Source organism: Serinus canaria, chromosome 1 (assembly GCF_022539315.1).
Source record: "Serinus canaria isolate serCan28SL12 chromosome 1, serCan2020, whole genome shotgun sequence".
Lineage (NCBI taxonomy): Eukaryota > Metazoa > Chordata > Aves > Passeriformes > Fringillidae > Serinus > Serinus canaria.
The window spans coordinates 112,213,066-112,231,029 of record NC_066313.1 but is presented as its reverse complement, the minus strand read 5'-3'; the positions used below and the strand labels follow the sequence as shown (position 1 = coordinate 112,231,029).

The 17,964-nt window shown below is 50.3% G+C and overlaps 1 protein-coding gene across 1 annotated transcript; it reads right to left on the bottom strand.

Moving 5' to 3' along the window:
* Nucleotides 1-127: 127 nt before the first annotated feature.
* On the bottom strand, nucleotides 128-15,533 carry VPS26C (VPS26 endosomal protein sorting factor C). Its single transcript, XM_050977694.1, has 8 exons — nucleotides 15,373-15,533; nucleotides 10,647-10,790; nucleotides 8,725-8,874; nucleotides 6,797-6,877; nucleotides 4,904-4,978; nucleotides 3,902-4,052; nucleotides 1,796-1,948; nucleotides 128-461 (listed from the first exon to the last, which is right to left on the bottom strand). Exons 1-8 carry the CDS (start codon nucleotides 15,427-15,429, stop codon nucleotides 379-381), a joined length of 894 nt encoding a protein of 297 aa, XP_050833651.1. The 5' UTR covers nucleotides 15,430-15,533; the 3' UTR covers nucleotides 128-378.
* Between the last annotated feature and the right edge of the window lie 2,431 nt (nucleotides 15,534-17,964).

Below are 17,964 nucleotides of genomic sequence, written 5' to 3'. Positions count from 1 at the left end.
TCAATTCCCACCCTCTCCCAGTATGGCTGTAATGGGATTGGTGAGTTCTAAGGGGTCTTCAAAGGACTTGGGAACCAATATTACAAAATTAAACCAAGAGAGGAACTTGCTGCAAACTTCTACAAGCTGTAGAAAGCTCCAGAATGATTCCTTCAGGTTCTGCCTGAGAAAAATTGGGAAAAACGTGGTTGTGGAAGGCAGGATTGGGAAATGCAGAGAGGCAAAGTCTTGGCCAGGTTAACAGGGAAGTGGAAGCACAGGAAGTGCCCACGGGAAGAAGGGAGTGAGGTGGCTCCAGCTGAAGTCAGGCACGGATAAAGTTCCACTTTCCCTCTGAGGAATTCCCAGAAAATCCTTCCCTGCTTCTCCTGGGGATGTTCACATCCTGCAGAGCTTCAGGGGGAAGTTCTCTGTGATGAGATGGTCGTCGTGCAGGAGGACCACGATGTTCACTTCAAACTCTGGGAGAGGGGAAAAGAGAGAGAATTCATGGGAAGCTCAATCCTAGGAACAATCCTGCTTCAATTCCACAGGAAAGCTCAATCCTAGCAGCAATCCTGCTTGAATTCCACAGGAAAGCTCAATCCCAGCAGCAATCCTGCTTGAATTCCACAGGAAAGCTCAATCCTAGCAGCAGGATGAGGCAGCAGCTCCTGAAACATTCCACCAGAACCTCACCCACGCATCCCAGCCCTGGGACCATTCCTAGAAATTCCTGCTTTGTTGTAATCTTATGGGATTCCTCTGGATTGTTTTAGCACTGATAAATTATGGCAAACATTCCTCTGGAAAAGAGGATTCAGACATGAAAGAATAAAATGTTTTGGGAAAGACACCTCTACCAAGATGGTGTTTAAAGCATGGAATGGGAGAATTCCAGGACAGACCCACTGCCTGATTCCAGCATGTAACAGAGAAATGAAATACTGGAATACAACAGGCCTGCAAACTGGGGAGCAAAAATTCCAGTAAGAAATCTGCTCTTAGATACTACACTGTCTCCTTCAAAGCCAAAAATCAGTAGCTGATTTTTTTTGTTCTGTCTCTATTTAGCATTGATTTTTGATCAGTAGATCAAAAATCAATGCTAAATAGAGACAGAACAAAAAGCCAGGCAGAGTAAATAAATGAAAGGAAGCAGAAATCGAAATAAATTCAAATTCTCATTGTAAACTGCTAGTGAAGAGCTTAAAATGGCAAAAAAAAATTATTATTTTGGGGAAAACCACTGCACACAGATCTGTGCTAAGAGATTCCAGCAGGCTGGAGGGAAGAAACACAAACCAGCCAAGTGGATTCTTGCAGTATTTGAACAAGTGAGGAAAGCCCTGATTTTGTTAATAAAAATACTGGATTTTGACAACAATCAGCAGGGAGGGGCATGAGGTGAAGGTAAGAGAATCACAGCCTGACCAACCCTGCTGCTTGCAGGGCTTTCAGCAGGAGAGTGGGAAACAAAAAGGAGAAGAAATGGAAGGGGAGGGTTCTCACTGGTGAGGAAAAGAGGGAATTTTATTCTTGGACTACTCCTCAAGTGTTTAGTCAGGTGTCCTGTATTCCACTGCTCCTCCTGTCCCTCACCATGGAGTTTTGTCAGGAGTGGCTGCACAGCACTTTGTGTGGGAAGAGTTTGGTTGAGTTTTCTCAGTCAGAAATGCAGCAGGGCTCAGGCTCAGGGAGGCACAGGGATGTCCTGGGCTCCTCCTGCAGCTCTGCAGGATTTATCCCCTCAGCTGCCCATGGAGAGGGAATGGATGTGGCCACTCCTCTCCCAGGAAAACACCTCCCCACTCACCCACTTTGAAGTTGGTTGTTTCCAGGGTGGGGCAGGTGAAGAGCCTGGGGAACACCATGTGGATGGGGATGGGGAGGCCCCTGCAGACGTCGCCGTCGGCGATCTGGATGTTCTGGATCTCTGTGGCATCCCTGGCATAGCCCTCAGCACAGCCTGGGCAGGGAAATGGGACAGGTCAGAGAAAGCAGCAGCCAAAATTCACCACGGAGAAATGTTGGAGCCCTGGGTGCTGAGAATTCCAGAGTGTCTGTGCTGCCAGGCTCTGACCCCCAGAGACACTGCAGGGACCTGAGGGCCTGGAGAAGCTTCCAGAATGGAATGGCAGAGCTGGGATTGTGGGGGTGGAGTTTGGATAGAAGTGTGTGATATCCCAGGGTGGGAAACTCAGAGTTGGAGGGTTTAGAATGGAGTCAGAGATAGAGAGCAAGGTGGAGGTGTCAGGGTGGAGGCTGCTCCTTCTCCTTCTCCTCCTTCCCCATGGGTTTGGGTGGTTTTGTGTCATTGGACAGAAAAGTCTGCATTGCAGACTTAAGTTATTAGTTACTCGGTTAAAAGTAAAAATCATTTAAGTGTCATTTCTTAATTGGATAGTTCAGCCTAAGAAGTCCCTGTAGAGAAAGACAGTTAGGCCATTTTGTACCTTGTTAGTGAAATACTGCAGAACTCAGGGCTTTTAAGTCTGTGATATGGTTAAGAAATAATAAACACCTGAGTCTGAACACGAAACATTGTCTTGAGAGCTTCAATCCCAACCCTGACAGAGGCAGAAAAAAGAAGCCAAGAACCAGCAGAGATGCACCAGGATTAGGGGGAAAACACCCTGCAAGTTTTCACTGAGTAAAGGATCAGGGAGATAATTTAAATTATACTGGGGCTGTTCCTCCAAAGTGCAAACTCTGCAAGGCCTCAGAGCTCTGGCCTTTCCTTTGTGCTGGTCCCTGTTTCCCTGGGAAGGTGTCCCAGACTGCAAGGCAAGATGTGTTCTGTCACCCTCTGTCAGAGCTGGGGCAGTTCTCTGCTGTCTTTATCTCTCCCCCAGCCCATCCTCCCTGCAGGAGATCTCTGCTGTCCATGGCCAGGGAGTGTCCCTGCAGGGCTGATCAAATTCCACCATCCCATGGGAGATGCTCTGCCCAGGGGAGGAGCCAAGCATTCCTACCTGGATCCAATCTGAGGTGCTGGGACAGCAAGAACAGCCTTTCCATGGATTCCCAGAGGAACAGCAGCTGCCTCTCCCACTGGATCTTCAGAGGGAGACAAAACCCTTCTCCAGGATCCCTGCTCCAGCAGAGCCAGCCCTGGCACTGCAGGAGGGCTGAGCCACAATTCCAATGGGACTGTGCCAGCACCCTGACCCACAGGTGTCAGGTGTGCTCTGACCCACAGGTGTCAGGTGTGCTGTCACCCACAGGTGTCAGGTGTGCTCTGACTGTCAGTGTTGTTTTGGTTTACTGCATTGTTTATTTTATGTCACTGTCATTTTCTGAAAAATCCTCTTCACCAGGATTTCTTCTCCTGGGAAGTTGAGAAGCCTCAGAGAAAAATGTGAATAATAATTATCTGATTGCTTCTCCTGTGTTTGCTGCTTTGGAATGTGGCTGGAGATTGTTTATCCAGCAGGTGGTTGTTTGATTGGTTCCATGTGAATTGTTTTTACTAAATCACCAATCACCATCAGCTGTGTCAGACTCTGAGGAGTCAGTCACAGTTTTTTATTATTCATTCTTGTTAAGCTTTCTGTCTGTATCCTTCTCTTTCTGCAGTATAGTTTAGTGTAGCATTCTTTTAATATAATATCATAAAATAATAAATCAGCCTTCAGAGAACATGGAGTCAGATTCTCATCTCTTCCCTCACCCTGGGGACCCTCACAAACACCACAATTCTATTTTTATTTTCTTCCCTAGTAAAGAACTGTTATTCCTTCTCCCATATCTTTGCCTGAGAGCCCCTTAATTTCAAATTTATAACAATTCATAGGGAGAGGGTTACATTCCCCATTTCAGGGGAGGCTCCTGCCTTCCTTAGCAGACACCTGGCTTCCCAAGCAAGCCAGAGGGGATGGATGGAGGGCAGTGCTGCAGGCTGTGCCTGCCCAGGGCTCACCACAGGTCTCCACACGCACGAGCTGCAGCTCGATGCTCTTGACGGCCGCCTCGGCGCTCTCCACCAGCAGCTCCCCCGTCAGCGGCTGCGTGATCACACAGTTGGTGGAGTTCAGGTGCCCCCTGATCAGGAATTTGGGGAGGGAGGCTCTCTGAAAAGGTTGGGAGGAGGAGAAAAAGATGGCACTGTGAGGAGCAGATTAAAGGAAAAAAAAAAAAATCTTAAAACAAGTAGGAAATCAGTCAGTGGTTTCAAAGCTGAGAATTCAAAAGTCCACGAATTCCTCACGGAGCTTAAATTTATTTCTGGCACTCTGTATCAGGATTTCTCCTACAATATTCTCTCCTGACATGTGTCCTTCCTGCTCCTCCATCCAGCCATGGATGAGCATTTCCTGGCAAGAACTGCCAGAACTTGGCTGTCAGAATTCATCCAGGAGCTGGAGCCACGTGGTGAAGGGGGTGGGGACACCTCCCACTGTGCCAGGCTGCTCCAGCCCCAGTGTCCAGCCTGGCCTTGGGCACTGCCAGGGATCCAGGGGCAGCCCCAGCTGCTCTGGGAATGCCATCCCAGCCCTGCCCACCCTGCCAGGAACAATTTCTTCCCAATATCCCATCTAAGCCTGCCCTCCTTGAGGCGTCCCAAAGCCACAGAGGGCTGTAAAAAAAGGCACAAACGAGGCCCAAAATACACATTTTTAGGGTTCCTGACTGTCCATGTATAGAATGGTTTCCCTTGCTTCACTGCCATTTTTCACTCAGGAAAGGAATAAAAATATTTAACCACTCCTGAGCAAAATTCCACCTTCAATTGGTCACCAGAGTGCAAGAGATGAAGAGGCAAAATCACTTATTGCTTATAAAAGTGAAAAAGAAAATGGAAAAATAGAACCAAGACAATCTGCCTGATATTCTACAAGGCAGAATTTAGTCACTCCTCTGGTGTCTCTCAGAAACACACAAACTTCACATTTAAAATAAAATATTAAGAAAATCCTTCTACCTCTTTAACATTCTGCAGAGTTTCAGGAGTAATGGTGAAGTCCACAGGGCTCGGCAGCAGCTTCCCTTTCTGTGACTGCAGGGAATGGAAGGGTTAAACTGAAATCTGATCCCCAAAACAGAGAGAGAATATTAACACCCACAACAGCTGTCTGCCCCAAACCACCTGGAAAAGCAGGAATACCCTCCCCATCTGAAGGAGAGAAGAAAAAAGTACAAATAAATTCACTGTACATGTCCCTTGGAATGTTTCCTTTCATTATTAAATCTGGGGAGGGGAGATTCTAAACGAGCTTGTGTCCATTGCTTCAAAGCTGCTTTATAAATTCTTCTTCTCCACCAGCAAGGGGCTGATCTGGAACTCTGAGTGAGGATCTGCCCTCACTGCTCAAGAATTCAAAATAGCTGCTGCTGCCCAGCTGCAAGATGGGAGAGATTAGCAAAGGATTGGCTGCATTTTCCCAAAATGACAAATTCTGGCACAGAATAGGCTGAAGGGAAATGGTACATTGAGCACTGACAGTGAGAATTATATGTTCAGTAAAACCTCATTAATTCACCCTGACTGAGAGATTCATGATTTACTGACTGGTGAGCTCAGAAGTGCTGTAGTGGGAACAAGAAATAAACCCAGGCAAACTGCAGGAGATGTGATTTGTCACTGCTCTGACAAGGGAGGCTCACTTATAAATGGAATAATGGACCAATAAAATGTAGCATCAGAAAATACTGAAATCTTACCAACAGGAAACTTGTTTGTAACACCAAACTACATCTTTTAAAAAGTTCCTTTAGAACTCAAATAACATTTAAACCTCAAGTCCTGAGTAACACAAAGGGCTTTGATCATTACTGTCCTGTTAGAGTTCAAAGGAATGACAGAGGCAGGGTGTTCCAGCAAGTTATAGATGGAAAAGGGACATTTCATCAGCTCTGGCCTGTGCTCAGCTGCTCTGGACAGCACAGCTGAATTTAGCCAACCCCAAATCCAACACAGGAACTTCTGTAAGAACCAGCAAAGCGTTTTCTGGGAGTCCAACCTGCTGCCAGGAGGATCAGGATTAGAAACAAGGATTAGAAATTCCAGGATTAGAAATGAGGACCAAGCTTTGCCTTGTTTCCCTTGCAGGGGAGGTCAGGCTTTGGAATGAGCTGCTCAGGGAGGGGCTGGAGCCTCTGGGAGAGTTCAGGAGCCTGGATGTGGGGCATGGTTTGGGGTGAGGATGGGACTGGGTCATCCTGAAGGTCTCTCCCACCATCTTCCCATGATTTCCACCTGGATGCAGACCCAGCTGGGACAGTTTGGAGCCAGGGCTCTGAATGGGAACTCCTGAAGGACAGAAATCAGGGATTTTCACCTCCCAGCTCCCATTTCCAGGACTGGGGGAGCCTGGAAGCTCTGGCTGAGAACTGCTGGGATAATTCAAACCAGAGTTTGGAAAAATGACATCATGTTGGTGTGACCACCCCATTGTCTCAGAACTCCAAGGATGAACAAGAGAATAAACTCAGGGCACTGTAAAAACATCTGAAAATCCAAGTGCTCTTTGTCCTTTGAGACAGGGATGGGTTTTCCTGATCAGAAGCAACAGCTCCTTGGGGTGGTTTTGTTTTGGGGCAGATTTCCTTTACTCCTACATTCTGGACAAAGGTCTGAGGCACAGGGTGGGATTTTGGGGTGCCCTCTGCAGGGCCAGGAGTTGGGTTTGATGATTTTTGGGGTCTCCTCCAACTCAGGATATTCTGAGCCTACACTTCTGTAATCCCTTGTGTCACTACCACAGTTTCCATGGGTTTATTTGTTGGGTTTTTTTTTCCTTAAAGTGAAGTGGGGAGAAAAAAAATCAATTAAAAATAATTAATTAATTGCAAAATGAACAGAAAGCACACTCACCAGGGAGTGGACAATGAACTCACAGGTCTTGGTCAGGTCCTTTGCCAGCAGGGAACGTCTCATGTCACAGCGCAGGGTGTACTGGGGGAAGGGATGAAAAAAGGCAAAAAAGGGGGAAAAAGAAAAGCTTTAATTCAGATTTCCTCCCTCCTTCCCAACTTTTCACCTCCCCTCTGCCTCTGTGCAGAGTGTTGTTGCTGTTATATCCAGTTGAGGGTGATTTTTCACCCTGGTTTGGTTAAGGGATTGTCAGTGTGATGTATTTTATTATTTTGTATTTTTCTCTTCAGCCCCTCTAATTTTGGTTTTATTGTGGGATTGAATTCACAGTTGTTGGGATATTTCATGGGGAACTTCAGCCACACAGCTGAGCTCCAAGCAGCACTAAAATCAGGCAAGGAAGTGAACTTGCTCCCAATTTGCTCCCCCCTAAGATGGGAGCCAAAAACCAGCAGGTGAAAACTAGGAAGAATTTGGTTATCCCAGAAATCCTACACTTCATCTCCACCAAAGCCTCTCAGTGTCCTTACAGGACATGGAACTTGTTGGGATGGGGTTTTTTGTTTTGTTTGATTTTTAATTCCCCCCTCAGACCAGGGATTTGGGTTCCTCACTTCTGGTTCATGGCCACAACCACCCAGCAGTGGCTGATTAAAGGTTTCTGCATCAGAACAGAGACTTGGACCCACAATTAATCCCTAAATCCAGAAAGAGAGGCTGAATTAAACTGCCCAGAGGTTTAGGAAGTGTCCCTTAACCAGCACTTCAGTGTTACAAATCCCTCCTCAGGACAGCAGGACTTTCCAAGTGTGGCTGAAATTTAAATTATTCAATTTTAATGATATTTTATCCAATAAAAGCTCCACAGAGGAGAGAAGGAATGACAAAATAAAACAAATACTCCTCATTAAAGTGCAGCTCAAACTGATTGATTGATCACAGTAAGTTATTTGGGATATGGGAAACAACTCAACCAGTGCTGCACCATTTGTGACATCCCTACCACAAACAGCAGCTGCTGCATGAGGGAAGGAGCCAAAACTGAGCAAATAAATGGAAAGGATTTAAAAAACATCCAAACACAGACCAAAAAAAAGGGATTTTTTTAAATTACTTCTGATAGGTTGCTGGGGGATGATTTGGTTTATTAGGTTGTTTTTTTTTTTCATCTCAGTGACATCAAACTTCATTGTCTAACCCAGAATTTACCTTCAAGAGATGGCTGAACAAAGACTTTCCCCCTAAAAAAACCACCCCAAACTGCCCAAACAACCCAACCCACCTATGCTGAGGCAAGTCTTAACCAAAAGAGATCAAATCTCAGAACTGTATTTCCACAAGGCTGTGTCCAGGCAGGCATTCCATATGGATCTGGGCAGGGAATGTTACTCCTCCTCACCCCAGCAAAGCAAACAATTCCTGATTTGTGTTGCTCTCAACACCACATGAAATTACACATTTATCTGGAATACAGCCACACTGGGGGGGTGGTTTTGTTGTTTTTTTTTTCAGGAAGGGAATGGAAACAGTTTCCTACAACATCAGGATGGATCAGATTTAGGTTAGAGATGTTCTGCTGAGGTGTTTCAGGTCAAACATCTTGTTTGTGCCATCATTCCAAGATTTACTGCACGAAGGGTGGAAGGCTCAGTCTGTAGGAAAGGAAAACACCAAACTTCATCCTCAATGGCCATGAACTAGGAGGGGCATTTTTCCATGGATCAGAGATGTTCTGCTGAAATATTTCAGGTCAAACATCTTGTTTGTGCCATCATTCCAAGATTTACTGCACGAAGGGTGGAAGGCTCAGTCAGAGTGAAAGGAAAACACCACCAAACCTCACCCTCAATTTCCATGGATTAAGAGCTGCTTTAGAAGACACTGTGCAGATGAAATTTCCTATTTTCTCCCCAGTCAGGACTCCTCACCTGGATATTGACAAAGACTCCATGGTATGTCTCATACAGAACCTTGTTGCCCTTCATTTGCAGTGGGAATTCAAAGGGAATTTCTGTCTTGCCACTGGGGAGCTTCCCTGGTTTCACCATCTCAATGGTGCTGCTGATAATCTGGATAGGCTGCAAGGACAAACATCAGAGAGGTTTAGCTTGAGACAGAGAACCAACAACATCTGAAATCCACCAGAATTCCTGGAATTCCAGAATCCCAGGGATCTCTTCAGGACACAAAGTGCTGGGATATTATTTTTACAATGGAAAGAAACATTAATATTTTGCTCTAATTAAATAGAAATTTTAATTTCTATTTTAAAATAGAAAATATTTTAAAATATTTTCTATTTTAAAATAGAAAACAATTTCTATCTTAAGGGTGCATCACATTAATGACCAAAGAATTCAAGGGAGCTCACCAGAATCAGCTCCAGCTTTGGGAAGTGCAGCTTCATTTCCTAAATGATGACCCTGAACAGCAGCAGGAATGACCCTGAGCTCTGAGGTGATTATTATTTGGGGAGGAGGGTTAACTGTGCTGTGCCTGGGCAGGAGGTTGGACATGACCTTTCCTTTCTCTCTGAAGTTTTGCCATCCTTGTCCCCAACTCAAGTGGAGCTGTTGGGTGAATCCAGAGGAGGCCACTAAACTGATCCCAGGGCTGGAGCCAGCCTGGGAGAGCTGGGGGTGCTCACCTGGAGAAGGGAAAACTCCAGGGAGAGCTCAGAGCCCTGCCAGGGCCTGAAGGGGCTCCAGGAGAGCTCAGAGGGGCTGGGGACAAGGGCTGGAGAGACAGCAGCCAGGGAATGGCTCCCAGTGCCAGAGGGCAGGGCTGGCTGGGATCTTGGCAATGAGGAATTGTTCCCTGGCAGGGTGGGCAGGGCTGGGATGGAATTCCATCCCTGGATCCCTGGCAGTGCCCAAGGCCAGGTTGGACACTGGGGCTGAAGCAGCCTGGCACAGTGGGAGGTGTCCCTGCCATGGCAGGGGTGGCACTGGGTGGGCTCTGAGGTCCCTCCCACCTGGAACTTTCTGTGATTCCCTGATTCAAGGCTGCCCTCACTTAACCAAACCCTTTCCAAATGGAGCTGCCTCCAGGCAGAGCCAGCCTTGCTCCCACCAGCCCAGCCCTGTCCCTGGGGAGCAGCACAGAGCCCTTCCAGGAGCTCCCCAGGTCCCACCAGCCCAGCCCTGTCCCTGGGGAGCAGCACAGAGCCCTGCCAGGAGCTCCCCAGGTCCCACCATCCCAGCCCTGTCCCTGGGGAGCAGCACAGAGCCCTTCCAGGAGCTCCCCAGGTCCCACCATCCCAGCCCTGTCCCTGGGGAGCAGCACAGAGCCATTCCAGGAGCTCCCCAGGTCCCATTCTCTCCAGAGCAGCCTTGTCTCACACCCAGGAACCCCTCCATGGCCTCCACAGTGACTGATCTGGCACAAAAGTCCAGTTAAACCCAGTCACCTCAACAACAGTAAAATAACATCACACAAGAATTGTTTTTCTTTAAATCACAGATTCAGTGCACCACCCAGTAACCCTTTTTACCTATTTATGGCAGTGCATTTTGGCCTGAAAGAAAATTCTCCCATCAGTGCGAGTTACTTCCCTAAAATGTCCTCACATATCCCTCCCTGGGATATTCCAGAGTTGTCTGGACCCAGCCCTGTGCCCTGGGATGGCCCTGCTGGAGCAGGGAGGTGGCACCAGTGACCCTCTGTGGTCCCTTCCAGCCTGACCCATCCTGGGATTCTGTGATCTCCAGATAAAGCTGAGCCTTTCCCTGCTTTCCATCACTTCCACAGCATGAGCAGCTCTGACCACCTGAGAGCCTTGAAGGAAAGGTTTCATTTGAGAAAAAAAGAGGTTTTTTGTGCTAAAAACATTCACCTGGGCAGGCCTTACCTTGGCAGTGTTGCAGAAGGCCTCAAACACACCCACATTTTTGGCACTGAGCTGCAGATTCACTGAGCCCTCCATGGTCAGGGAGATCCCCTGGTGCTGCACCGTGTCCTTACTGGTGATGACCACCACTCCAGAAAGAATTTCCTAAGAGGAAAGAAGAAAACATTTGTTTAAATCCATTTTTTCATAGCTGTTACTCAAACAGCCTGGAATGATCTCCAAACTCCAAAAAAATCCTGTGCCCAAAGAATGGTGTAACCTTGTCAGGACAGACAAACAAACAAACAATTCCTTCCTGATGAAGGAAATTAGGATGAGAGAGAGAAAAAACAGCATCTCAACTCTACCAGAATCCCTGGATTTCCAGGATGCCAAGGCTCAGGATCAGAATCCCAAGCTCAGGATGAGAGTTCTGCACTTTTGGTTTTCCCTTAAAAATATCATCCCCCTCTTGGCTGATGTATTAACCTGACCTTCAAATTCTTCCCACAATTTCAAGATTTTTCTGTCCAGGAAGATGAAAAACTTTTCTTTTGGGTCAGCTGGAACAGCCAAGTTCTGTTTGTGCTGGAATAACCTGCCAGGAGGAACTGCTGTAGGAAAATTGGGATGGTCAGAAACAGGAGAGGGAAGAAAAGGCACACCTGGAAAAGGGATGGTCAAGCTGAAGGTGAGATTCACCTCAAGAGTGGAGCAGAAGAGATTTAAAATACAAGAAATGAACACAAAGAAACAGTTTTGAAGTGAATCTGAATGAAAGGCAGGAGCTGTGTGACTCCAGGGATGTTGTCACTCATCCCATCAGGGATGTGCTGTCCACAAAATATCCTTGGCACAAAAATGCTTCATCACAAAGTGTCAGCTCAGGCTTGACCACTGAAAACCTGGTGAGCTGCAGGAGAGCAGCAACAACTCCCTCCACACACTCCATGGTTTATCCTCCCCTTCTCCCACACTGCAGAACCTCCTTCCATCCTGAAATATTCCCAGCTGGAAGGGGCAGCAGGTGACTGAGAACTGGAGAGCTCCCTGAGCTCCTCTCCTGCTCCTTTCCCAGACAAACTGGCCCCAAGGTCTCTCCAGCCAGGACAATCCCAATGCTCACTCTGCACCCAACCTCTTCCAACCAGGATCTCTCCAGCACAATGGGAATTTTGGCAGATCTTTGTCTCTCCTGGTGGTACAGGATGGCAAAAATGGGTCAGGGGGAGTTGAGGCAGCAGGAAAACATCCACATCCAAACAAGGGTGACATCCTGAGAGCCTGGGAAGAGGAAATGCAGCAAGGGGGAAATGCTGGAACAGGAGCACAAAGGGACAGCAAAGAAAAGCTGACCTAAATTCTGCACTGCTCTGCTAAGGGGCCTCAATTAGCACAAGCAATTAGGTTATTGCTTTAAAAATGAGTCCAGCTCAACTCTGAGAAGCAAGGACAACCCTGAAGATGTGAACTGCTTTAACAAAGGAGATGTTTCCTGTCACACAGCAACACCCCCTTCCAGAGCTGCTGCCTGCAGATGGGAAGGGGGCACGGCCTGGGGGCAGGAAGGGGAAGGGTGACTGGAAGTTAAATATCAAATTTCTGTTCAGTATTTCTTCAGAAATGCAAAAAACAGCTCAAAATTCTGCCCCTGTGCCCCTCAGGTGATTTCCCACCTGCAGAGCTGCCCCAGCCCTGGCCCAGCCCTGGAGGAGCTGGAGCTGCTGCAGAGAGCCCAGAGGAGGCTCCAGGATGGGCAGAGGGCTGGAGCAGCTCTGCTGGCAGGAAAGGCTGGCACAGCTGGCATTGCTCACCTGCACAGGAGAAGCTTTGGGCTGAGCTCAGGGTGGCCTTGCAGGGCCTGGAGGAGCCCCAGGAAAGCTGGAGAGAGACAATTCCCAGGGGATGCAGGGACAGCAGCCAGGGAATGGCTCCCAGTGCCAGAGGGCAGGGCTGGCTGGGATCTTGGCAATGAGGAATTGTTCCCTGGCAGGGTGGGCAGGGCTGGGATGGAATTCCATCCCTGGATCCCTGGCAGTGCCCAAGGCCAGGCTGGACACTGGGGCTGGAGCACCTGGCACAGTGGGAGGTGTCCCTGCACTGGGTGATTTTAAGGTCCCTTCCATGCCTAATTAAGGTTTGCATCTCCTTTCTCTCCCATGGAGATTCCAGCTAAAATTCCATGTTGTATCCCTGGTGTAGAGCTCTCCCATTGTTGTTTTTTCATCCCAGACTTACAGATTCCAGGCCCAGTTAATGAACTAAAATTAAACCTTTCCACATGGAGTTAAACTGGAAGCTAAAAACAAAACTGACAGACTGATTGACCAGAAATATCCTAATTTCAGCTTAAAACAGAGGGAATATTCCTTTCCATACAAAAAAAAAATTCAATTTAAAAGTGATATAAAGCAAGCCAAGTTTGGTCAAATTGAAAATGGACACAGCACTGAGAAACTGAAATAAATAAACAAACAAAATCCTAATAATTTATAATTTTATAATGCACAAACTGATGTGAAGGTGAGACACAGACAGTATTTACCCCTCTGGAGCAACTCCTACAGGGAAAAATTCAGCTCTACCAAAGCCACTCTCTAGGTAATCTGACAGTTGCAGGACAGATGCTGCACACCCTTGTTTTCAAGTCCAGTTTTCCAGGATTAAAGTCATTCAATTAATGGAATTCCGGTGGATGGAAAGGATTTTTATGATACAAGTGCAAGAAAAAAGAGAGACCTGAACATTGCTGCAGAGCAACTCGAGATTTCTAGGTAAAAAAATGATAAAAATTAAAAATATTCCTTCCCTTTCAAGTCTCATCGGCCTCAGCAGAGCTGGGTCAGAGTCTTCCCGCGGTACCCGGGACATGGGGAAGGACGAAAAGCACCGCTCGATCCCAAAGGCAACGCCCAAAATCCCGGAGCTGAGCACCGGGAAACCGCCGGGATCCGAACAGCGCCGGGCGAAGAGCTGGGAAAGAGCGGGAAAGCTCCAGGGAAGGGCAGAGGGAAAGGACACACGGACAGGGACACGGGGAGAGCTCCGGGACACACGGACAGGGACACCGGGAAGAGCTCCGGGACACACGGACAGGGACACGGGGAGAGCTCCGGGACACACGGACAGGGACACCGGGAAAGCTCCGGGACACACGGACAGGGACACCGGGAGAGCTCCGGGACACACGGACAGGGACACCGGGAAAGCTCCGGGACACACGGACAGGGACACGGGGAAAGCTCCGGGACACACGGACAGGGACACCGGGAGAGCTCCGGGACACACGGACAGGACACCGGAAGCCCGGACACACGGACAGGGACACCGGGAAAGCTCCGGGACACACGGACAGGGACACGGGGAAAGCTCCGGGACACGACGGGACACGGGAGCTCCGGGACACACGGACAGGGACACCGAGAAAGCTCCGGGACACACGGACAGGGACACGGGGAAGCTCCGGGACACACGGACAGGGACACCGGGAAAGCCCCGGGACACACGGACAGGGAAAGCTCCGGGACACACGGACAGACGCCGACACCGCGGCAGCACCGACAGGAGAGGGCGATCGACTCCGCCTGCCGAGGAGTCCCCGCTGCCAAGGCCGGTCCCAGCGGGAAGCCCGGACCAGGACACGGCCCCGGAGCCCAGCGAAGACCCCGAAGTGTCCCCGACAGGGTCAGGGAATCCCAGAACAGCCGGGCTTGGAAGGGACCGCTGGAGATGATGTGGGAGCTCTCCAAGGCAGGGTCACCTGGAGCAGGTGACAGGAACGCGTCCAGGGGAGCTCGGAATGTCTCCGGTGAGGAGACCCCATCACCTCCCTGGGCAGCTGTTCCAGGGCTCTGCCTCCTTTTTTCCCTGCAGAGACAGAAGTTGTGCCTCCTGGGCAGGGGAATTGCTGGGCTCAGCCCCTGCCCGTGGCTCTGGGGCCATGGCTGGGCCTGGAGCAGAGCCTGGGCTGCTCTGACCTCTGCACACAGGGACGGACACAGGGACAGACAGGGACAGACACAGAGACAGACACAGGGACAGACACAGGGACAGACACAGGGACAGACACAGGGACAGACACAGGGACAGCCAGGGACAGCCAGAGGCACAGACACAGGGACAGACACAGGGACGGACACAGGGACGGACACAGGGACGGACACAGGCACGGACACAGGCACGGGCACAGGCACGGGCACAGGCACGGACACAGGCACGGACACAGGGACGGACACAGGCACGGGCACAGGCACGGACACAGGGACGGACACAGGGACGGACACAGGGACAGACACAGGGACGGACAGGGACAGACCCAGGGACAGACCCAGGGACAGACCCAGGGACAGACCCAGGGACAGACAAAGGCACAGACACAGGCACAGACACAGGCACAGACACAGACACAGGGACGGACACAGGGACAGACACAGGGACAGACACAGGGACAGGCAGGGCTGAGGCCCCTCTCCCTGGGCTCCTCTCCAGCTGAGCAGCCCCAGCTCCCTCAGCCTTCCCTGGGCACGGAGCTGCTCCAGGCCCTTGCTCAGCTCCAGGAGCTCCTGGCCCTGCTGTGCTGAGGAGCCAGAGCTGGGCACAGCAGCCAGAGGTGCCCCAGGGCTGGGCACAGGGGCAGGGTCAGCCCTGACCTGCTGGCAATGCCCATCCTGATGCACCCCAGGCCTCCCTGGCCGCTGGCCCCGCGCGGTGCCCGCTGTTCCCGCGGGCTCTGTCGCGACAGACGCACCCCATCGCGATAGACCTTCCCGGCGCGCTTCACCCGCACGTCCAGCGTCGTCCCCATCGCTCCGTCACGTGATCGCCGCCTCACGTGACCCAAGGGCGGGGTGCGCGGGAGCCCTGCCCCCTTCACATCCGGGTCCTCGCCGCCGTCACTTCCCAGCCACTGACGCCGCTTCCCGCGCGGCCCCGCCCACTCCCCGGTTGTCACAGCAACGCGCGGGCGGGGTGAGTGACGCAACGCCGTCACCCCGGGAGAACTTCGAATCCCGGCGTGCTTTGCGCGCCGGCAGCGCCTGCTGCGGGCCGGCGCGCCGCGCGGGCTGACGGGAGTTGTAGGCGCGGCCACGGCCGCCTCACGCGGCCCGCCAATGTCGCCTGTCGCGACTGTGGGGCGGTGACAATGGGAGCCCGGGAAAGGCCTCGCTGTCCTGAAATGTATCCTGAGTGCATTGCACAGCCGCAAGCACCGATCTAAACGAGGAGCGAACTTGTCTCCGTTCTAATTCCACCGGGATTCATCGCTTTGAGTTCCCAAACCCGACCCGGCCGCGGTCCTCAGGGCTCCCCGCAGCTCGTCCGATAAATTCAGGAAGGCAAAGCCTTGCAAAGTACGCAGCGAGGAATTTCTCCTTGAAAACCTGGAGCACGGAAGTGCTCGGTGTGGGAATGCCGAGGGCTGAGGGAAATGCTGCCTTCCCCTGCAGGTGTGGCCTCAGACGGAATTCCCGTGATTTCAGCGGAACCGGGACGCGTCCATCGGTGGAACTGCAAGTCCTGAAGGAAATCTCCAAAGCAGGAGTCGAGTTCTGAATGTTATTGCTTTCCTAAGGCATTATTTTCACACATTATTCACTGAAATTAGGTTTTATTCTGATTTACATCGTTAAAATAAACGTAACCTTGTCAGTGGTGGGAGTTCCTGGAGGATGGTTCTGTCCTCTTCCTCCTCAGCCCTCAGTGCCCAAACCCATCCATGTCCCTTCCTCTGCTGTGCTTATGGAAAATTGGGCAAAACCCACTGCGTGCTCCTATTTTGGAAAAAAACTGAGATATCAAATTGTCCCACATTTCAGGGAAGAGAGGGAACGTGGTGATTGTAAAAAGAAAGGAGCATTTAATTGGGATCACTGAATATTACTGGCAGGACACAGGTAGCTAATTACTGTAATTAATTTGTGTGGGGCAGATAAAGAGGGATTTTTTTGGTTTTGTTTTTACTCCATCCAAGGAGAGCTCAAAAGAGGAAAATAAAAGCCTGGACGGCACAGCTGCTTCTGAGTGTGAAGATTTGTTTTGCCATCACTTTCACAATCAGCTGTTTTTCTTAGGAAACTTTTTCCAAGGTACTTGAGTTACTCATTTCTAGGAACTGGAGCCTCGTGTCCTGTTGGAGCAGGCAGGAGCTGCCCCTGTGCCTGGCAACACAGATCCCACAAACAAACCAGGGAGCACACCAGGAACCTGTGTCCCAACCCTGCTGGGCAGAGAGCTCAGCACCCCCAGGGTGCCTCTTCTGCAGAAAGAATCCCAGAATGGTTTGGGTGGGAAGGGACTGAAAGATCACCCAGTGCCACCCCTGCCATGGCAGGGACACCTCCCACTGTGCCAGGCTGCTCCAGCCCCAGTGTCCAACCTGGCCTTGGGCACTGCCAGGGATCCAGGGATGGAATTCCATCCCAGCCCTGCCCACCCTGCCAGGGAACAATTCCTCATTGCCAAGATCCCAGCCAGCCCTGCCCTCTGGCACTGGGAGCCATTCCCTGGCTGCTGTCCCTGCATCCCCTGGGAATTGTCTCTCTCCAGCTTTCCTGGGGCTCCTCCAGGCCCTGCAAGGCCACCCTGAGCTCAGCCCAAAGCTTCTCCTGTGCAGGTGAGCAATGCCAGCTGTGCCAGCCTTTCCTGCCAGCAGAGCTGCTCCAGCCCTCTGCCCATCCTGGAGCCTCCTCTGGGCTCTCTGCAGCAGCTCCAGCTCCTCCAGGGCTGGGCCAGGGCTGGGGCAGCTCTGCAGGTGCAGGAAATAAAATTATCTAAAAAAACCACCCCAAAATAAAAACCACACCCAAGAAACAAAAAACAAAATAAAACAAACAAACAAACAAAAAACCCCAAAACAAAAACAAACAAAAAAACCCCCACAAAACCCAACCACTGCCACCAACAAAACCCCAACCAAAACCCAACAAAGCAAAACAAAAATGCAAAGAAACAAACACAAACCCCCAAAAAAACGAAGCCAAAATAAAATCCCCACACACACAAAAAAAACCCCAGCCTCTAAACCCAGAAAGCCAGAGGAACAAAACAATTCCTTCAAGGAGAGAAATGTCCTCATGTGGGACCGGTCATCACTGCCAGCCCAGATGCAGTGACAGATGAACTCCCTTCCCACCTCCAGCCTGGGGGCACCAATATTCCCCTGGGAAGGCCCTTTCCCCTTTAGTTTTGATTTTCTGAAGGAATTCCCATTCCCAAACAAAGCTAAAATTGACAGTCTCAAATTGCCCAAATTTGGGGTGGATTTTGGAAGTGGACAAATGCAGCAGGCTCCTGACAATGAGAGGGCTCAGTGCCAAACATTCCAGCTTTTGCTCTGATG

Excerpts from the sequence above, each read along its gene's own strand:
- VPS26C (XM_050977694.1), bottom strand. The coding sequence starts at position 15,429 with ATGGGGACGACGCTGGACGTGCGGGTGAAGCGCGCCGGGAAGGTCTAT. Across the intron at positions 8,875-10,646 it reads CCTTCTGCAACACTGCCAAG|CCTATCCAGATTATCAGCAG; the intron begins GTAAGGCCTGCC and ends TTGTCCTTGCAG. Across the intron at positions 6,878-8,724 it reads GAGTCTTTGTCAATATCCAG|TACACCCTGCGCTGTGACAT; the intron begins GTGAGGAGTCCT and ends CCCTTCCCCCAG.